The sequence below is a fragment of the Drosophila rhopaloa genome, unplaced genomic scaffold, assembly GCF_018152115.1.
Source record: "Drosophila rhopaloa isolate 14029-0021.01 unplaced genomic scaffold, ASM1815211v1 contig_171, whole genome shotgun sequence".
NCBI classification, from domain to species: Eukaryota; Metazoa; Arthropoda; class Insecta; order Diptera; family Drosophilidae; genus Drosophila; species Drosophila rhopaloa.
This window is the reverse complement of record NW_025335052.1, coordinates 425,509-447,466: the sequence shown is the minus strand read 5'-3', so window position 1 is coordinate 447,466 and position 21,958 is coordinate 425,509. Positions and strand designations below refer to the sequence as shown.

The 21,958-nt window shown below is 46.2% G+C and overlaps 4 protein-coding genes across 6 annotated transcripts in view; all 4 read right to left on the bottom strand.

Moving 5' to 3' along the window:
* Positions 1–5,173: 5,173 nt before the first annotated feature.
* Positions 5,174–6,261, bottom strand: LOC108054054 (putative phosphatidate phosphatase). Its single transcript, XM_017136803.2, has one exon. The coding sequence runs from the start codon at positions 6,155–6,157 to the stop codon at positions 5,240–5,242; it is 918 nt and encodes a 305-aa protein (XP_016992292.2). The 5' UTR covers positions 6,158–6,261; the 3' UTR covers positions 5,174–5,239.
* A 2,085-nt stretch (positions 6,262–8,346) lies between these two features.
* LOC108054060 (putative phosphatidate phosphatase) overlaps positions 8,347–21,958 on the bottom strand; it is a 63,496-nt gene continuing 49,884 nt past the window's right edge. The window contains exons 1-2 of one of the 3 annotated variants that reach the window (XM_017136809.2): positions 11,132–11,209; positions 8,347–10,000 (exon numbers count right to left, since the gene is read on the bottom strand). In XM_017136809.2, coding sequence (XP_016992298.1) covers positions 8,604–9,647 — 1,044 coding nt within the window. In that variant the 5' untranslated portion in view covers positions 9,648–10,000; positions 11,132–11,209 and the 3' untranslated portion in view covers positions 8,347–8,603. Of the gene's footprint in view, positions 10,001–11,131; positions 11,210–21,958 lie in introns of those variants that run through there. The other 2 variants (XM_044458793.1, XM_044458794.1) reach the window with 2 other exon arrangements.
* Positions 13,268–14,493, bottom strand: LOC108039571 (putative phosphatidate phosphatase). Its single transcript, XM_017116618.2, has one exon. It carries the CDS (start codon positions 14,342–14,344, stop codon positions 13,427–13,429), a length of 918 nt encoding a protein of 305 aa, XP_016972107.1. The 5' UTR covers positions 14,345–14,493; the 3' UTR covers positions 13,268–13,426.
* On the bottom strand, positions 15,243–16,502 carry LOC108039570 (putative phosphatidate phosphatase). The gene has a single exon (XM_017116617.2). It carries the CDS (start codon positions 16,403–16,405, stop codon positions 15,368–15,370), a length of 1,038 nt encoding a protein of 345 aa, XP_016972106.1. The 5' UTR covers positions 16,406–16,502; the 3' UTR covers positions 15,243–15,367.

Genomic DNA, 21,958 nt, shown 5'->3' with positions numbered 1-21,958 from the left:
GTCATACGCGCGATTTTCGGACCAGCAGAGTCCAGCCGCCTTTCTCCCGTTCGTCCTTTGCGCCGTTAAAAGTGATGATTACGCGTTCACCCTTTCGCTTTCGTTGGCCGATTGCAGCGCGGCCCATTCTATAAAATTTTACGGCGTTTGCCTTTATGCCTTGCTGGCTTTTTCCTCCGTCATGTCATCATCGATGGTCGTGCAGATCTTAATCCCCACTGGGGGGGCCAAAAACAATATGCGCTTTACTTTTACTTTTATTCCAGCCCTTTATTATTATTTGCTTACTTAGACCCGGACAGGATTGGTACTCGTTTCCCAATCCCTCGATCCCTTTTGAATCCAATTTGGCTTCTAAGCCTTCGACATTTTCGTTGTGGTCGTTTATTGATTTTGGCTCCAAACAGCTGAAAGGGATTGGGGAGGGGAAAATTCGATATGTGGTTGTCATTACCCATTGAAGCGTGGCTCGTATCATGACCGTTTAATAATCATTTTAAAAACATTTATTTTTGTCTGGGCTTGCGATTTATAGGAAGCAATCCAGCGCTAGGCCCTCGTTCTGAAAGGAGACCGCATCATCCACTTTATCCCCGTCCTGGGGTAACGTAGCACTTAGCTTTAACGCGGCATAAAACAGGAGTTGCATATTGAAATTTTAATGCAGCGCCCTTCTGGCAGAACCCTTCGTTAGAACGGATGCACATACATAAATTCCGCTCGTGTGGTTTTCAAAATGCATTACGGCCAACAGCTTCCCCCAGCCCCGCATCCCGTGCATGCTGACCTCCCCTTCTGAACTCGGCTAAGCTAATCAAGGGCTGAGCCAACAATTTACTTAGCCCGGACCTCCCGAACCGGCCCATTCCGGCTGCCCCTCCCGCCGTGTTTCCATCATATCAGCTACGGCTTTGGCTGTTTTAGTGTGAAGCTCCTTACATCCTTTCGCTACGTTTCGTATGGTTTGGTTCGGTTTCGTCTGTCCGCCGGCTCATGCATAAACCAATTTGCTTTGCATAAGCAGTGAGCAGGGTGAAGTGGCAGGGTTTCCCTAGTGAGACCTCTCCAATTGCAGCCATTTTCCGACTTCACTTTATGCATTTATGCGCCTTTGTCTGCGGCCGCTCCTCTTCTTTTTTCCGGCCACGTTCCCCCTTTTTGTTGGTGCTGCTCATCGTCTGCGGCGTCGGGTCATTAATTTGGAAGCGAACACCTCCCGAACCACCTCCGGGAACGGAGGCGCCGGACGACCCCGGCCCGAGTGGTCAGCAGCCCCGTCCAGGTTCTTAGGCCATTTCCCCAGAGAGAAATTAGGAAATTGCATTTGCTGGCAAAACGAGCCGGCAGCGTCGTAACGGAATTTACGCGATGCACTCCGCTGCGGACGCGGCTCCGGACCCGCCGAAGATTTCCTATCGGCCCTGCGGTCAGAGGAGGCCTTCGACAGCTGGAAATTGCCAAAATGTAAATTCTCATATGCCCAGTAGGCAGGGCCCGGCATATAAATTTATTGCCCGCGTAGGCAGCACCCCTGCCCCCAAATCGTCATCATCATCATTGCCATTGGATGAGGATGAGGATGGCGATGATCACAGCGGCTGTGCGAGACCCGGACCCTAAAATATTCATAATCAACGCGGCATTAGCTACGGCTGCGTTTTCATTTCGTTTTTGGCTTCTGCCGGAGCTCATCAATGAATCAGCATCGGAGCTTGTGGCATAATTGGGGTTATGTTTTAGTTATGAGCTGACTCAGTGTGCGGGTGCTTCAGGGGTGGGTGGGGTAATGGAAGCGTGTGTGTGCACGGGGTGCTCCATAAAGCTCCCACTGACAGCTGGCTCTGATTTTAAATCGATCCGTCTCCAATGGCACATCCCGGACCTATGCAATGCGCACCGTCTTGTGACGTCCTGCATCCGGCTTCTCCCCCTCCCCCCATGCTGCTTTTGCGATGCCGGACGGCGACAATAACAACCATTAAGTGTGGCCAACACGTAACCGGGCAATAAACAAGCGTGACAAATGATGCTGCTAAATGAAAGTTGATTGCCAGTTGACGGCCACACCTGTTCCGACTGCTGTCCAGGGCCCATCCATGACCAGGACATCCCGACGCCGTGCAGCACAGCAGTCAAAATTGTCAGAGACATCGAAAAAGAAAGCACGGACCGGGAAATGGCCGCGAAAAAATCCCAGCACGACGGAAGTTAGCATCGCAGCAGTCCAGGATCGGATCCTGGTCCTGTGTCAGCCCCATTAATAACGATGGCGGCGACAAAATGGCCGCCATTCGACCGCCCGTCCCCCTCATCCCGGGTCCAGTGTCCTTTGATGTCACGTGTCGAGGCTGCGTGTGATTTCTACGACAGGACATCGAATCGGAAACGAGCTGAGCACAAAGGTGACGCCGAAAAGAACCAGTTTATTTTCCCGCCTTGCCTGACAGTCCTGCTGTTTTCCATTCAAATTGCAATGTTGCAGACCCCCTCCGTTTGTCGCCTTGTCACATCAGCTTCGATGAACGATAAGTTGTACAAGTTGGATGTAAGTTGACAGCAGCCAAACATCTCTGAGCATGTCCCTTAAATTAATTGAAACAAATTGAAAACTATATATAGTATTTGCGAAAATAAATACATAGCTAGTTAGATATATTGTTTTCTAAATATCTATGTAACTAAGGGGTGCTAAAAGGTACACCAATTTAAGCCCGTTACTTGTAGAAAAGTATCATTGTTTCTATTAAGTTTTCACAGGATAACTTCCTGTAACTTATTGATTAAAGCAGCGCCAGTTGGCCAGCCTTTAAACGAGCTTGAGCTAGTCTCGCCCTTCAATCCAGTCAAGTCATACCTGCCTGCGGTCCCCACCTCGAGTATTTTAAAACTCCCTCAGGTTGTCAGGCACAGACCGACCGAGTCTGGTCGGTTCCCTAGCCGGGCAGCAAGCAAATTACTAATTGGCAAGCAAAACGCTCCGGTTGTTGTCCAACGAACAACGACAACTGCAACTACAACTACAACTACAACTACAACGACAACGAACGAGTCGTCTGGCTGGCACTGCCAAGGGATGCCATCCGAAGGTGGCACACATGGCACACAAGCTTCATTAACTCAAACTATGCTGCATTTTGCGATTATCAAATTGTCTTTACACACATGAAGCCAACGATTGAAGCAGAGCTGGGCGGATGGACGGGTTCTAAGGGCACTGATGACTGCTGATGGCAAATAGCAAGTGGAAAAGCTGGCCAGGTCCAGGGAGAGGTCCGGGACGACGACCGCAGAAATATGAAGCGCATGTTGCAGCAACGACAACGGCAGCAGCAGGATGAGTGGAAAATCCCCGAAATGCTTTGGGATATTTTGTTGAGCAAACAACCATGCAAAAATGCAGCAGGCGGTGCGAGAATGGAGTTCTCGTTCTGAGTACGACGGAACCCCCTAGCTCGAGCGATGGACATCTGATGGACGAGTGGCAAGCGACGGGGCAGATAATGCGGAGTGACAAACTGCCGCACTGGACGTAACCCGGACACCGACTGGCCGCATTATCACACCTGGCGGTGATTAGAGACTCGGCGACAGCGGAGCTCTTAAATTTCATGTGCTGCAGCGATTGATAGAAAGTCCGAGCTGATCAAGGGCTTTGATTGATGACAAAGGTCGGTGAGGGATTAAACCGATACAGGTCTGGGGTAACCTCCTCCAGATGGCCTCACCATTTGCAATTAGCCTGGCGCAGGGAAAACTTCCTCCAGTTACCGCTGTTTAATGAACTCCCAAAGAACTTAAGTTCCAAGTTTTCAGGCATCCCCTTTTCGCCCCTGTCGGGTAAACAAAACAAAACTTTCGCTAATGCTGTATGTGGGTCATTGTTTTGGATTGCAGCTAAAGTTCCCGTTGCGGTGTTGTTGCCTAGTATGCAAATATTTTCCATTTAATTAACGCATGAAAACTAGCTGGCGATGGTGTTGGTGCGGGGTAAGGGGTGAGCGGTGAGGGAAGCGCTAGTGTGGCAGGAACTGTCGCTGCAGATTAAAATAAATTGCATAGAAATTTATCATTCGAATCTGGAGGCGTACAACAACAAAGGCAGAAGGAAAGCGACAACAACAACTTGACACAGTTGCAAAAGTTGGCAAGAAAGTGGAGCTTTGGGTCAGTATCCCTGTGTATGCGAGCCATAATTAATCATAATAAAAGCTGGGTAAGGAGAGGAAACGAGAAGGCGGAATTAGTCGGAGGGCGAGGAAAAAATAACCACAATTTCCCAGCATTTTCTTTGCCATTAAAATAAATGAGCCAATTAAGCTGCGGACCAAACGCCCTTGTCCCACCTGATGTGGGTGAGCGGAGTGGGCCAGGTCGCAAATCCGACCTCGGATTGGATTGGGCCGGGTCCAGGTGTTGCGCATCATCGTCGCCGTCGGAGATTCGGAGGAGATTGGGCTGGGTCCTTTTCCCAATTTATGCGCTGGCTGCTGAAATTTATTTATACCTCGTTTCGGTTCGACCGTTCGCGGCGAACTTGTTGACTGGGGTTAAGTCTTTTGAATCGCTGCTAATGAAACTGAAGGAGCCGCTAATTCGTGGCGCCTTGTCAACGCAACAACAATGACAATCATTTGCGTTTGAGCTGAGCTATTTTATTTTTATTTTGTATACGCCAAACGGCGGAGATAGTTGTTATCTTCTTAAAATATGTCTGGGAGCTTCAATCTGGTTTCTTAGGAATTCTATTTTCGTCCCCTGTTAAATAAGCCGAAAAAATCCCCGGACATGTTCAGCTACCTTCCAAGTTGTTTGTTATTGCGTAGCTAAAGACATTTCATTGCTGACTCCATGATTAAATGCCAGTCATTCCATAAAAATATAGGCATAAAATAATAATTCTAAAGCAGCCGAGAAACGAACGTACTTGTGGACAATATTGTCAATAAGTTTATAAATTGCATTGAAATTGAGACAACCGCAAGCATTGGTGCAAAAAGAATGTTTGTTGCAATTGTAATGGCTTAGCTAATCACTGTTGTTTTGTTACCTAACTCAGGCGTTTAACCGCTTGAGCGATCTTGAAGTTTCCAGTTTCCACCGATTTGGCACGAGATGCGCATTAATTGATCGACCGCCATCCGGATTTCTCCCAGCCCCAGATTCGACTAGGTGATTCTCTTGTCACTAACTTTATTGTCGACCTTAATCTACCAGTGCCAGAGCTAAAACGCCAGCCCGACTAATTAGAGCTCTGGCACGTAACCAGACACAAATCATGCGGCATCTGCTGGACACCCTTAACTGCGGCTCCCTCGAACACCGCAGCCTCCTGCTTCGCACCAGCCTGCTCCTCCTGGCATTCCCTCTCCCGCTCCTTGAGTGCGGCAGCCTGGACAACCGCAAAGGCGGTGCCAACACCCAACAGCGAGCCGGCCGCAACATCCGACCAGTGGTGCTTGTAGTCCATGACCCGGCTGAGGGCCACGAAAGAGGCCACGGCAACACAGGCCAGCTGGAGCACGGGGCCCAGCAGGGATCCCGGCAGAGGCCAGCGGCGACGGCGCAGGTGCAGCGCCACGAAGACCAGGCCGTAGAAGGCCATGGTGGAGTGTCCGCTGGGGAAGGACACGGTTAGGTCCCGGATCATGTCCTCGCTGGTTTGGGGGAGATCGGGCCGGCAGATGTAGTCCGAGTGGTAGTTGAGCACTCCTCGATTGGCCGCGTCTGAGCAGTTGGTCCCGTCTGCGAAGTGAGGTCTGCACACTGCGAGGAAGTGGGGCCTCAGTCGTCCGATTGTGTGCTTACCAATGCCCTTTAGCAGGTCGCTGAACACGTAGCCGTAGAGGAACCAGCGGACCGTGTTGTACACTGGCCAGAGCTTACCCCAGCTGGCAAAGCCCCCTTCGTAGCTTAAGAAGCTTTCCAGAAAGAACAGGCTGATCAGCGGCAGGTACAGGCCCAGCCAGTGGAGTAGGGTGGGGCTGACGGTGTTCTCATGGTATGGGTACATCAAGGACTCGTCGTTGCAGAAGAAGCCGCGGCTCGTGGGTGGCCCAAAGATGAAGCGAAAGTTCTCCACCACGACGAGAAGAAAGCCCAGCAGGACGACATCTACCAGGAGGTAGACGGGTGGCCGGAAACGAAGACTGCTGCCCATTATAGATGCTCGACTCGGATTAGGTGCGATCGATTCGGCGGCTCGCTAGACACTGATTCGCGGCTCGGGTCGAAGTCGGACAACAGCCCCAGCAATCTGAGCTCAGGCCCGCTTGACTCGAGTTATTAATAAACAATTCGAATTGTTGTCACTGATTGTATTATTAGACCCCAGCCGAAAGGGGGCTCGAGCTGACGTTGGCAATGTTTTTCCTTGGGTGGAAATCCCGAGTCGAAAAACAAAGTGTACTAGTTGTTCCGCAGGTTATCAGTCAGTTGCCAAGCACGTGCTGGCGGTATTATCACTACCAAGCTCGTCTGGCCCTGAAACCCACTGCCGCAAAACACGCGAGTTGCTATTTACTGCGGATCCCAGATCTCATGCTGACGTAGACCTCAGCCCCGAGAGATCCATAAAAAGCTCTTGGAAAGCTCGCCGCATCGCTCTTTGATGCTCTCTTCGAATTTCATTAATTGGTGGGTCAGGGGTCCATCAAAATCAGATTAACGTCGCTTGATTCATGAGCTAGGTTCACCAATTGAAGAGTCTCAAGAGCTGCGGCGCTTTCTCACGATCATCATCATCGCAGAGGAGTTTTGGGAGAAGACAAATTCTTGGGTTATACTGCTGCGCGGCTGTGACGCAGCACAAATCATCACAACGTTGATGAATCATGGCCAGCCAAAACACATTTTGACCAATTCCATTTGCCCAGGCAGCCAGGTATGACAACACTGAGCGAAAAATTACAGTAACACCCCAAATCTAAAAGTAGTAAAAGTGGCCCCTTTAAAATGATTGTCGTGACATTTTTTATTTTAAAACTCAAAAAATTGTTCATTAGTTGTTTCAATTATATTGTGTAAAATAGAACAAAAAACACATTTATGATTATTATCATATGTTGGTCATTTCCTAAAATTATGTTGCTCATCGGATGTTCACGAAAATACTAGCGACAGTATGAGTAATTCAAAAATATGTGCAATCGGGAAGTTTAATATAAATCACTTTTTTAATATATTACTAACACAAAGAAAAAACAATTTTGAATAAAAAAATTGTCTCGTAATCAAGACCAAATAGTGTCAAAAGACAGTCGAGATTTGTAGTTGTATTGTATTGGATTCATCAGTAAAAATAAGTCTTAATTTAAAAATATTTTTCATAATTTAAAAAGACGTCATAATGTTTAACAATAACTAATTTCGCTTTATTTGCTTGATTTAAAAAAAAAAACAGTTATTCATAATATTTCTTAGAAGGAACCAATCTTCCCATTAAGCCAGACCGCAATGCAATATTGCCTTTGTCAAGAACGAGATATTCTTTAAGCAAGCTTACCATTCTTACGATGAGCAGAAGTCTTAGAAACGGTCTTTAAAGAAAAAATGTTGATCTTGAATTTTGTCTCTCAGTGTGGAAAACTAACTATGTGTGAATGCTCAAAGTTTTCGTAAAAATTAGCAAAGAATGGGCAGCATAAAAGAAAACAGTTTTATTGAACCTAAAAAATATAAACAAAATTTAACCGACAAAAGACGCACATTCTAAAAAAATATAAATTATACACCGAAAAAAATCACATGAGGGTTTGCCTGACAATTATTTCAACCGAATAGTATCCGAATTTGTAGAAAACTTGTAGATTCAAATTCAATATCTTCACATTTATTCTTAAGGAAGATAGAAAAAATACAATATATAAACTTAAAAAAAAGGTTTTTATATTTAAAACAACTTCTCATATATACAAATTTTAGCTACAGCTGCAAACAACATGTATTGTTTGGAAATGAGTTACTTACTTGTTTGTATCTGATATAATTTATTTTTAAGACAACGCTAATTGAACAACGCCTATAAATTACTTTTTTTAATTGTAGAATAAAAATTGGAACGAAAAGGGCTGAATAGTAACTTATATAAAGTTGTTTTCATCTAGGCAAAAAACTTGACCAGGGTTAGAACATATCCAAAATATAAAATAGGTAAATTGGATCAAACTTAATATTTCAAGCTTTTGTATTTAACTTGAATTTGCACAATCCATTGAGATCCCATTATTTGCTTAAACTCCCCGTGGGTGATTATCGAGCTGACATTGAAATTTGACAAATAAATAACACGAAGTACAGATAAGCGAGTAAACACACAATGGATCAGATTAAAACAACACAGTGGGCGAATGATCTATATTCCGTTTACTGGTTTATTTCACTGGTACCAATTAAAATACACAAATAATAATACGATGACTTACATGTAAGATGGGAATGCAGATACAGACTTAAATGAACTATTCAAATGGGTGATTTCTAATCCTAATGCTCTATAACGAGGTGTAGATACTACTGGTTCAACTCGGGCTGATTGTTCTTCTTTACTTTATTGCTACCTTTGGAATGTTTCGAATTTACATGGCTCCAAGAGCGTCTGGCACCTTCTAGACCTTCGTGCAGTACTGATCCTCGTTGAAGCTGCCGTTCGCCGAGTAGGGGGGTGGTGTGCTGGGACACACCTCCTCCTGCAGCGTGGCCGCGGTGTTCTCCCTCCGCAGACCTCCGGTCACGATGCCGATCCCGTGCACCCCCTCGTCGAACATCCTCGCTATGAAGCGGGCGGTGATCAGCGCGCCTGCCACGCCCAGGAGCGATCCGGAGAGCACGTCGGACCAGTGGTGCCAGTGGTCCATCACGCGGCTGAGGGCCGTGTACCAGGCCACCATCACCAGCGCGAACTGGACAAAGTGGCGGCTCAGCTTCGATCCTCGCCAGGAGAGCTTTCGCTGCAGGTAGAGCGCCACGTAGACCATTGCGTAGAAGACCAAGCTGGAGTGGCCGCTGGGGAAGCTGAGGCGTGCTTGGCGAACGTCCTCCATAGAGAAGCCCTCGCCGGCGCACTCGTAGTTCTCCACGTAGCGGTGCAGGTTGGCCGCATCGGAGCACAGTGTTCCATCCGTCAGCTGCGGCTGGCACACGGCCAGGAAGTGGGGCCTCAGGCGGCCGATGGTGTACTTGCCCACCTCGGTGGCGTCGAAGGTGAGCAGCAGACCGAAGCAGAAGAAGGAGGTCTGGCGGGCCAGCTCCTCGAACCAGGTGGACACTCGCAAGCCCAGCAGGTCCACAGTGGCGGAGATGTCTCCGGCTCTCAGGTGGGCCACGTACTCCACTACCACGAAGACCAGGATCGGCAGCAGGCCCACGATCAGGCCCAGCATCACCGGCGTTACGGTGTTGTCGTGGAACGGGTAGCTGATGCTCTCGTCGTCGCAGAAGAAGCCGCGCCGCACTGGATCCACCGCGAACTCGTACACGCAGATGGGGATCAGCAGGACCACCACCACCAGGAGCTCCATGAGCAGGCGCTGGGTCATCCGGCGGTCAGCCGCCCTGCGGCACTCCGCATCAGTGGAGTCGGGGACGGCACAGGCGGAGGCGGAGCCCGGGATGGAAACGGTTATGGACTGATCTTCGGGGGCGTCGCGCATTTCGTGGCTGGGTCGCTTTAATTAGTTAATATTCCAAGTGGCCTTTATGCTTGCTGGTAATTAGCTTTTCGTTTCGTTTGGATTTTACCCGTCGCGCCCGTTCGTTGCTTCGGGTTCGTTGTCAGTGTCTGACTGAGCCGGCGTCGCTTGGGTAACGTTCTTTTAATTTAACGCTCATTTGATAGGCGGGACGCCACTGACATTGTTTTTGGATCCCCAACTCTCTCCGCTCTCAGATAATTTTGGAATTCTCTGCGTCAGAGCAATTTGTTTATGGCCTTTTGTATAGTGGTTAGCCGACTTCGGGGAAAAAAGTGTTGTTGCGGTTCTACTAGATTAGACTCCAGAGAACACTGAAATAAAAAATTAAGATTTAGATTAATTAAAATTAAATTAATTAATTAAAATTATCGGACGAAGATATTGGACTAATAGAGGTCTGAGCCTCGACCGAATATGATGTATTTAAAAAAAAAAGGAATGTCATTGCAATGTGCCGCTAACCATTTCTCTCAGTGAAGCTGCTCAAACAAGCTCAAGATCATTTTGATAAGATAAATTACAGTGCTCATGATAGGCGCGAAAGCTTCTTTAGTGCCAAATCATTGCAATTCAGCGCTTTTGTGATTACTAGGTTCCTCTGTTTACCCAATTTAGGCCGGTGTCTTCTTCATATCTCAAGCGGTTTTTGCGCATTGATAAGCCACCGCATCGATAGTAGCGGGTCAACAAGCTGGGCTGTTGGCGTGACTCAAAGGTTACTCATTGAGAGGCGTGCTATTGTTCTAGGGCAGCCAGCCGTCGCATAGTCGCGTCTCCACAAGATTTGCACTATCGGGGCCGCAGACTTGCAACTCTGCTTGGCGGAGCGCCGTACTCGAGCTGTCGCTAATCTCTCCTCCAAGAATGGCCCCCATTGTGGCCCCTGCTCTTCCCAGTTCCTGATCTGCATGACATCCTGCCGAACATGTGCACAAAGTTTAACTGTCAATTACGTTAAAAAACGGAACGCAGTCAAAGCGGGCTCGGCTCCCCACCATCCCTCCTCCGAATCACTCACATCTTGGCTCCGGCCACACTCACTCGCTTTGATATTTGTATTCACAGACGCATTCATAGTGGGACGTCAAATGGCGCGACCTTTAATTGAATGAATAAGCGACATTTGATTGAATTAAGGCGGCCTGCCTCTGTGAGTATGTATCTCGGCCCCCTCCCCTCAGTTCCCAAATATCGCGGACATATGGACTGCATTCAAAACAGAACTCCCGGCGCTTATTTGCCACTATTTAGTTTAGTGCTGCTGGTATTTTAAAGTGACCGGCGAACTTTGAGCCTGCGAAGTGTAACAGGTGGCAGAAGCCCCAAGCCAATTTACATACTTTTATGGATTCTTTACGATGGGCTTATGATTTAATGCCATCACGATTCTGTTTACCTCCTGGCCATCACGTACTCAGCCATGTAATTAAGTAATTATTCACCTTTTATACTGTTTGGTATTTGCTTAACGTTTGTTTGTTGTTTAATCCGACGCGTAAACTTTTAAGCGCCGCCTCGCGATCGCGACTGAATGATGAAAACAAACGACAACGATGGCTTTGTAAACAAACCTATGGAGTTGTTCTTGCACCGGCGATTGTTGGCGAGAGAGAGAGAGAGAGAGAGGGCCCAAGTAGTGCGAGAGCGTCTGTGGACGGTGGTCAGCTGCCTTATCAGGAAGTGGCGATCGCGAACCACTTGTTATGTGGATCGTAAGCAATGGTTCGGGTCGTGGCTAACCCGGGATTGGGTTCCATAATCGGGGTTTGGCAGTTACGCTTGAAAGCTTTGAACCGAATATTGATTCATAAGCATTCCCCGACTACAAAATGCCTTATTACAAAATTCAAATGATGTATAACCCCGTCAAACACTTTAACTGTGCATCAATTTTGTTGGTACTGATCCCAATTGGGTTTGTCAGGCTTACTTCTTGCTTTGTCGGTATTGCGACTTAAGTCTTCAGAGTAAAATGTGATTAATAAGTCGACTATATCTCAAAAGGAATATAAATTGTATTGCCTTGTTTCAGCATTTTTCTAATTATAGACTTAAAGTGTTAAAGCACCATCAAAATCTATTTATAAATAAAAGTTAATTTTTATCAGTGACCAATTTGATGACAACTTGTGTGAGTAAGCAAGCTGACTTAAAAGGGACTTATGATTCTTATACCCTTGCAGAGGGTATTATAATTTCAATCAAAAGTTTGCAAGGCAGTGAAGGAGACATTTCCGACCCTATAAAGTATATATATTATGGATCAGCATCAACGTAAACTTTTGCAAAAAGTTGTCATTCTGTTACAGGTAGTACAAAAGACGGAACGGAATTGATCGTCCGATTATGTCATACAAATAAAAATTAAACCTTTGCTGTTTCTTATCATATATCCGTATACTTCGAGATATATCATTCTTAACAGTTTCTGAAATTTTTTTATTTAATGACTTTATCATACAGCTACCATACTAACAATCGAAAAATTGATCAGGGAATCGACCTTGTTTCATTGTTTTTAAGAATCGGAATCAAAATATAGAATATTTCATTTGTGTAGCAGCTTCAAGGGTATATAAACTTCGGCTTGCCAAAGTTAGCTTTATTTTATGTTTAATTACACTTTATTTTTAATCAGCTAAACACAAAGTACAAAACTTATACGCATATGACAAACTATGTGTTCATGGCAGGTCCTTGCCGTGAATAGTTTTGGGTATATAATATCCCAGATTTTAAAGGTTTTACATATGTGCATATTCCTACAATCAAATCGAATGTTTTCATTTCCAACTCATTCAGTATGAACAAGAAAGGAAAGCTAACTTCGGGCGGAGCCGAAGTCGATATACCCTTGCAGAATACTCTGTAAATTATATTCTCCAAAATTATTCATATGATGCATTCTTAATACTCATAAAAAATCCCAACTTCCTAACTTTAAAAACACCAAAGTTATAGCATTTCCAATCGTTCAGTTATATGGCAGCTATAAGATATAGTCGGCCGATACATATGAACTTTGGTAGGTCGGATTGATTGGCCAAATATAAAACCCATAGGAAATCCCAGCTTCCTAACTTTACAAACACCAAAGTTATGGCATTTCCGATCAATCAGTTATATGGCAGCTATAGTATATAGTCGGTCGATCCTTATGAAATTTGGTAGGTCGGATTGATTGGCCAAATTTAAAACTCATAAATATTCCCAATTTCCTAACTTAAAAACACCGAAGTTATGGCCGTTCCGAACGTTCAGTTCTATGGCAGCTATAGCATATAGTCGGCCGATCCCGGCCGTTCCGACATATATACTGCGTGCAAAGGAAAGAAGGCTGTGTGCAAAGTTTCAACTCGATAGCTTTAAAACTGAGAGACTAGTTTGCGTAGAAACAGACAGACGGACAGACGGACAGACAGACGGACATGGCTATATCAACTCAGGAGGTGATCCTGATCAAGAATATATATACTTTATAGGGTCGGAGATGTCTCCTTCACTGCGTTGCACACTTTTGACCAAAATTATAATACCCTCTGCAAGGGTATAAAAATATCGTATCGGAATCGGAGCCGGATCAAATCCAATAAGCAAGAATCGACACAGAAGCCGTTAAGCAATTAAAGTCCCGATACTGGAACCTGCCTTTACAATTAACTAACCACCAACTGCGTTAATAAATTAAAAGCGTTTTATTAGCGTGTCTAAATGTAGCAAAGCCAACCCCTCCCAGATCAGTAGCCGTAGGTGGCTCTGCTGTAGTACCCCGCGTAGCCGTAGATCTGCTCGTTCCTCGGCCACTGCCGGCGCTTCACCCGCACCTCCGCGAACAAGTGGGCCACGGAGACCGTGGCGAAGAGGGCCATCAGAGAGCCGAGGGCCGCGCCCGCCGCCACGTCCGTCAGGTGGTTCTGGTAGGTGGAGATGCGCTCCCAGCAGACCACTAGGGCCAGCGAGCCGCAGGCCAGTTGCAGCGTGGCCCGCACCAATCGCAGCCAGGGGGCGAAGAGGCGGGCCTGGGCGTAGAGGATCAGGAAGCCCATGGCGTAGCATGAGCTGGACACGAAGCCGCTGGGGAAGGAGTGCCGCACCAGGGCGAGCAGGTCCTGCGAGGCGGCGAACTCGGTGCAGCTGAAGTCCTCGAGGTAGAGGGTGGAGTTCTCCGCGGACAGCCCGGAACAGCCCTCGCCGCCCTCCTCGCCCCACGTCGGCTGGCAGACGTCGAGGAAGTAGGGCCTCAGGCGGCCCGTCGAGTGCTTGGTCAGCCGAATCGCCAGCAAGGTCAGGCCCAGGCCGAAGAGGTACACGCCCACGGCTTTGTAGCACTCGCTAATGAAGCTGGGGATGCGGACGCCCACGAAGACGAAGCGCTGCTTCAGCTCCGCGGAGCTGGGCACCACGGCGGCCCGGAGCATCTCCACCACGAGCACGAAGGCCGCGGGCAGGGCCACCACCGCGATCGTCAGGTGGACCTTGGTCAGCCAGGGCTGGCGATAGGGATACTTCAGGCTGGCATCGCTGCAGTGGAAGCCCCGCTGGGCCGTCGCCATCTGCTGGGGGAGCACCACCAGGGCCGCTCCATAGATCCCCAGAAGAATCAGGAAGTCGATGACTAGCCGCGAAAGCAGACGCGTGTTCGGATTGCCGCACATTTTCAGACTGAAGAATGGGCGGACCGAAGCTATCGGATTCTTTCGACCTGGTTAGGGCTCATTTGCATTTCCATCAGTCCAGCCGTGTTGGAGGTTACTGCCACACAAACTTGTTTCACAAACCTTTGTTTTGCTTTTCCTTCTGATCAGTCCGTGGGTCTCTTTCGCTTATCGAATACTTTAATATGTCATGGCTTAGATAATTTATTCCAAGAATCATAAAATTTGTTAAGTTTGGTTTAAGTTAAAACTTGAATTTTTCAAGTTTTCCAAAAATAGAAGAGATTTTAATTTTTAATTTTTATTTAAGTCTTTCCAAGTACCGAGAACAAAATTATTAAAATTAGTCAGAAGCATAAATAATTCTTAATATTCTTAATTTGTATATTGTTTTTATGGAATACTTCAGAAATAAAGTTATTCTTGAAACAATAAAAACCAATTTCTATTTTTCTTTTAATTTAGTTTTCAGGAACAAACTATATAAGGCAATATTAAAATTTTTTTTAGTGTAATTTTCAAGTCCGGAATCCATTAATATCTTGTTTCGACATGGTCTTGCAGGTGTTTTTTGCGCGATCTTAACTTGTTGTGTCTTTTGGACAAAAGCAAGTAACTGTAAATGTTTGCAACCTATATTCAATAGAAACTTATAGCAGTTGAAATGTTTTATCTCCTAGAATATATCTGTTGTAACACCTTCGGAATGCGCCGAATCCATTGTAACCCAAGCCCTCTGTTCTTCTTCTCTTTGCAGGTAAGCCAAAACTCCGATCAAAAACTTCGGATGCCACAACTTTCAAAAGTAGACGAAGTTCGCCATCATCTGCCAATCGATGAAACACTTTCTATTCCACCGAGGTTTTTGCCCATTCTACAGACCGAAACAAGCTGCGTGTTCGTATCGTACTTGAATATTTATTTAGCTAGAATACAGACAACCAGTCAGGAATTCCGTGCAAGACTTTGTTCGTGAATGAGTGTGCGCTTGTGGGTCTCCAAGCCAGGAATCCGGCAGTGAGCTCAGGGCACGTAGCCGTAGTTGTGATAGGTTTGGGCGTACTGCGCCTGCGCCTGTGCCGGGTGGGCCGCCAGGTAGGGCAGCGTTCCGAAGGTGTAGGCCGGCAGAGCGGGCGGCTGGGCTGCTCCTGCGGCGGATCCGCCCGCCTGCGACTTCGTGGAGCTCTTCGGCGACACCTGCGGCTTGCGCAACGTGTTGGCCGAGTAGCCCGACTTCTGCCAGCGCCTGCCGGCAAACAGGTCGGCCACGTAGGCACTGGTGAGCCAGGCGAAGACCACGCCCATCGCCGCCCCCGCCAGGACGTCGCTCCAGTGGTGGTAGTAGTCGGTGATCCGCGTCAGCGAGACGTACCAGCCGAACATCACGAAGAGGAACTGCAGCAGGTGCTTCAGCAGCTTCGACACGCTGGTGCTGAGCGCCGCCTGCAGGTAGATGGCCAGGTAGAGCATGGCGTACATGGTCATGCTGGCGTGGCCGCTGGGGAAGGACTGGTTGAGCTCCTTGAACTGGAAGTCGGTCATGTTGGCGTTGCTGCACGTGAAGCTGTCGATGTAGCGGCCCAGGTTCTGCCCGTCCTGGCAGCTGCTCCCGTCCGGCAGCATGGGCTGGCACACGGCGTAGAAGTGCGGCCGCAGGCGCCCGATGCACAGCTTCGAGATCATCGTGGTGAACGTGACCATGGCCAGGCCGTACAGGTAGAACAAGGCCTGACGGTAGAGGTGGCCCAGCCGGTGGGCCATCCGGCAGCCGTCCCGCTTGCCGCCTCCGCCACCGCCGGCCTCCCGCAGCGGTCCGCCGGGGAGCTGCTTGAACAGCTCCACCACGGCGATCACGGCGGTGGGCACGCCCAGAACGATGCCGATGACCAGCTCGGGGCCGATGGTCTGGTCGTGGTACGGGTAGCTCAGGGACTCGTCGCCGCAGAAGAAGCCGCGCCGGAAGGGCCGCACCAGCTTGTGGAGCAGCACACTGGCCGCGCTGAGGGCCACCCAGATCAGCAGGTCGCACAGCCCGCGGGCCAGCTTCGAGTACTTGGACATGGCTGGTACTTGGATTCGCGTGCCGCCCGAGCAACAGATCAGATCGACTCGACCGACTGGCAAACCGCGCTTAACTAACCGAGCGAAGCTGGTGAGTCGCCCAACCTGGCCGTGATTTGGGGCCTCTCTCGCGCGGCGCTTTGCGGTCCGTCGGCTGAAAACCAGTGCGTGAGCTCCCCCAACAGCTGTTGTTATTGCTGGTGTTGCTGGGGCAACTGCGGAGCTTCCCCCATCCGCCGACGTGCCATAAACATTTGTTGCTTGTTTGCTTGTTTTGTTAATTACAAGCGAGTCAATTTTCAATGCGCAGACAGCCCGAGAAAAAACACTCGGCTGATTGGTAGACAATGGGCAATCAAGTTCTAGGTGGACTAGGAAAATTCTCGCAGTGCAGTCACCAGAAACACAAACTTCTTGAGCACTCTTATATATCCCATAAAATGAAACTTAAGCACTCATATTTCAACTACAATGGTCGCGAAAATAAGCCGATCTCGGAGTGCAACACCCACCTTACACATTGGCAAACTGGTTTCACTTGGTGCTCAAAAGCCAAGAGAAAATCGGGCAAAAGTCCCACACCGATAAGACTCCGCCGGAAGAGAGGCGGAAAGATGCAAACTGGTTTCTTCGGAGAGAGTCTTCTCGCCTCTCGCCTTTCGCCGCAGTTGCAGATTCTGCACTTTCGGGTGCGTGTGCATAATTTCCTAGTGGGCAGCAAGTGGAACCGACACAAGAAAGGCGAAAAACCCACTGGACTCTCGGTGGGCACCACTCAAGTGTGGTAATTTCGGCTTGCCGCTGGTTAATTGCTCTGGTGAGTCGTTCATCGATTGGAGCTGCTTAGCTGGGAATTTTCACTTTTTGGAATTTCTGGGCCAGTGATTCACTCCATGGCTTCGATCGCACTCGCAGGGGCTTGGCGCCGGAATGCAGGTGATTTCGCACCTGTCCGATGCCTCGGACGCCTTTCGATGACGTCGCCAAGTCAGGTGTGCATTTTTCGGCTGCCTTCGACGCTTCTCTGGTGTGACGTCTGCCTAGAGCTTAAAGCTTTCGCTTATCTTCTTAATGCGGGATTATCGAGGGGAGAAACTGGCTGGCTTTGGGTTCTATCCGCTGTTTATTTTTATGGGATTGCTAATTGAAACGGCCAGCAAACAGGGCTGGAGAGGGCCGAGAGGGCCGAGAGCGGGATACGATGCGGCTCGTTAGCTTGTAAAATTAACGCCGGGTTTCGGCCATTATTTGGTGTTTATTAAAAAGATATTTTTTTTATTTGCGTGGTAATTCAGCCATTATGGTGATGTGATTTGAACGCAAACAAACACTTAATTTTTATGAAGTTAAAACCGATAAGTTTTTCATTAGATTTAAGTCATTTTTAATAATGCATTTTTGAACAAGATTTAAATTTAGGTTCTTAAAGAAATTTATTTTAGCTAGTTTGTTTCTAATATTATGACAATTTTTCTGATGAGCTTTTAAAAAAAACAAGAAAGGAAAGCTAACTTCGGACGGAGCCGAAGTTGATATACCCTTGCAGAATATTCTGTAAAAAATATTCTTCAAAATTATTCATATGATGTATTCTTAATACTCATAAAAAGTCCCAACTTCCTAACTTTAAAAACACCAAAGTTATGGCATTTCCAATCGTTCAGTTATATGGCAGCTATAGCTATAGTCGGCCGATCCTTAAGAAATTTGGTAGGTCGGATTGATTGGCCAAAAATAAAACCCATAGAAAATCCCAACTTCCTAACTTTGCAAACACCAAAGTTATGGCATTTCCGATCAATCAGTTATATGGCGGCTATAGGATATAGTCGTTCGATCCTTATGAAATTTGGTAAATCGGATAAATTGGTCAAAAATAAAACTCATAAAAATCCCAACTTCCTAGCTTTAAAAACATCAAAGTTATGGCTTTTCCGATCGTTCCGACTTATATACTACCTGCAATAGAAAGACAACTTTTGGGAAAGTTTCAAGCAGATAGCTTTAAAACTGAGGGACTAGTTTGCTTAGAAACGGACGGACGGACGGACAGACGGACGGACAGACGGACATGGCTAGATCGACTCTCCTGGTGATGCTGATCAAGAATATATATACTTTATAGGGTCGGAAATGTCTCCTTCACTGCGTTGCAAACTTTTGACTGAAATTATAATACCCTCTGCAAGGGTATAAAAACAATAAAATGCCAAGAGCGGAAATAATTTGAGAGTAGGTGCTTGAGGAGGATCTTGACAAAAACCAACCACAAAGTTTTTTTTAAATGCGAGCTACACACCTTAATCGTAGAGGAAAAGCCATGCCCCTTGGGAACTATGCAAGCCATTCGATGGATGTATAGATTGTATATTTTCAATATAATAGCTGATAAACCTAGATATTCGAATGCTTTAAAAATCAGACGACTATATCTAAAACCTTTTAATTTTTCTTAATTTTCACAAATTTATTAAATCTTTAAATTATAACAAATTTTTTACACAAATACATTAATTGCCCATGATTTTTTGTGTATTTTAAAATATATTATAGTTAAGGAAAGCAAAAAAGTTATACTTAATTTGCTTTAATTAAATACATTGTGTTTTAATTACGTACTTTTTAAATTATTGTTTAGTGAATGTTAGACTTATAATATTTTCACTTTTTCGTCACCAAAGTGGTATTGCATAGTTTTTGGCTTACGTTGATTGATCTCAAATGGAAGGAGCTAAACTTCTTAACGCTCAATAATTCCGAATATCGATTTTCCATTTTGTTCTAACTAATTTGAGTGCTTATTTAATTTTGTTATATTCGGATTTGATAACCAAAAAAAAAAACAAAACCAAAATTAGTTAAAGACTATTATTAAAAGACATTGAGCAACTGATCCCAGTACGAATCCAAAGTAATCCCAATCTGCGTTACATCTGGGTTTTTGACAAATTTTGGGTTTTCCAAATTTAATTATAATTTATAAAATGAAATAATACTTAATACTTTTATTGTTTATAAAATTAAAATGTGTATTATTTTAATGTTAACTAATTAAACAACGATTTTTAGTCTTGATGAATTTGATGTAATTTCCTTCCGCACATCTAAGTGATGTTTGATTTGACCAAACCATTATTTTTACTTATAAATCACAATGTAGCTGTTAAAAATTGGCGAATTGGAGAAAGGCGTTTAACATTGTTTAACTGTGTAAAAGTAAAAATTTAAATGCATTTGGATAACTTTAATACTAAGGAAACAACAGTGGTGGGTTAAGAAAAAAGGTTTCCAGATATAACTTTTGGACCTACGTCTTCCTTACGTCATTTGCGCGAAGTCATGACTAATTAGTGGCAGTTTTATTAACATTGGATAATCACTGAGTCTTTTTCAAAGAGGTTTCTGGCTCTCAATCACTTGGGTGCATTGCACGTGCAAGGAATTAAAATCAATTCCAGTCGATCTCGGTTAAATTGCTCAATCCGCGGAACACTTAGCGTTGGAATAGGTTCGTAGACCTTGAGGGTATTTGCGGAATGTTATTATTATTATTAATCACCGATCTGGAAACGTCATCTCAGATTGTTCACCTCACTTGTCGCTGGCAGTTCAAAAGGTAGTCAAACTAATGTACTTACTGTCCAAGTGGCTAACTCCCCTTCCTAAGTTCACCTGATTAGCTCTGCACTTCTAACGTCTTTTGATCGAGCTCCCCTCGGAGACTTATAAACGCGCAACAACTCCCGGCGTCGCGGTAGTGTCAACAGCAGCCTATTGTCGCAGCGCAAACAGATTTCCCCATGCTAATCGCGGAATGCCAATGCCAAGTGCTTCCCTCGGGAGGGGCAGTGCATTGGAATCTTTATCGGATGGAAGCGAATCGGATCGGATCGCCAGAAGTTCCGCACTTGCATACTACGTCGCAACGATCGTCGATTTGCGTCCGTTTCGCTATCAGCTGGGCATCGCGATTTCACACTCACACCTCAGCGAGCAAATTCCTGCACCTTTCCCTTATCAGCAACGGTGGCCAGAATAAGTGTTAGCCGCGCAGAAATAAAAACACGGGTTTTGAAATAATTTGTCTCAGCAGTTTCCATTTTTGCTGGGCAGGAAGTGCTTCTTGGGTTCGCAAAACCCGAATCCGATTCGTTAAAGTGCCAAGTCAGATTTTCTTGTTTACCTCTGCGGGGAGAAACCTGGGAACTGGGGGCGTAGATATTATTTACTTGTACCCAGAAAAATGCGAGGGTTGTGTAATCGGCGAATAGTCGCTGGATCTGCGTCTTTTACGAATTATGCCAATAATAAATTTTGATTTAATGTCGCCCCAGTCGAAGGTGTCACTAAAGAAGATCCCACTGCCATATAAAACCAGAAACCTTACGATCAGCCCGTCTGCCTCTCGTGGAAGGCATGATGATCACAATAATGGTCTTGAATACTCGTTTTTTGGCGCGTGCTGCGGTCGTTCATTGATACGACTTTGCACACAGGCGATTGGCAAAAGGGGCGGATCTGGTGGTGGCGATGGCGTGGGACTCAGATTACAGTAAAATCGAGCTAGCGGTTACCGTTCTGGGTTATGTAACGCGTTCATTCTATAATTATTAACTTGATTGGGGAGATTTTGGCCCTCGCTTCGGGGCTTGGATTACCCCAACACACAATCATTATTTTTCAAAGTAGGGTACGCAGTGCTGATTTGATTTAGATTTTAAAGTGCATTTTTGAATAAAGTCCATAAATCAGAATCTTTTTAAACCATTTTCTGAGAAAAGGATTGTTCTTTTAAATACACAGACCTGACAATAAAATTAAAGTCACTTTGAATTTCCTATTTTGTATTTGCTAAAAGGAAATAGTCTAATGTTTGTACCGGAATTTCTTTCAATATCCCGAATTCAACTCAATAGCTGAAGGTATCGACTCTGTCTGAACTTAGCCAGGAACAGTTGGTTCGGCCATTTGCATATCCGTGGTCTGCATTGCCATTGTCCGACCAACTCCTGGAGTAATTTGCTTTCAGTGGGACTCCGAAATTAGCATAAATTAACAGCAAATAGTTGCAAGCACAGCAATTCGAATGTAAATTGAGCAGTTGAAAATTGCCATAAAGAAGCCCGATTCGTAGTGCAAATACAAAGTGGCCATAAACTGGCTGCAGTTTATGTACTGCGGCTCCAGCCTCAGTTTCAGCTCCAGCACTCGGAGTGAGTCTGAGTCTGGCCAGTGTTTGCCTTCGTCTCCATTACTAAAGAACCCACTCCGCCCAGATCCCGGACCCGCTTACTCACTGGGGTCCGAGCAACGACCTACATCAACATGAATGCCACAAAGGCACGCAGCGGAGCTGCCGCCGCCTTAAGTCGCGCTGGAATGACCTACTCCTCTGGCCACCCCAGGCAGCCCAAGGAACTCCTCCACGCCGCCACTCTACTCTGCCTCGCTTCCATCTTCCATCCACATCCATCTGCCTGGGCGTCCGCATTTCGAGCGACTCGAATGCAACTCTTTCATTATGCGCAAATGCCAAGTCGCAGGCAAACAAGC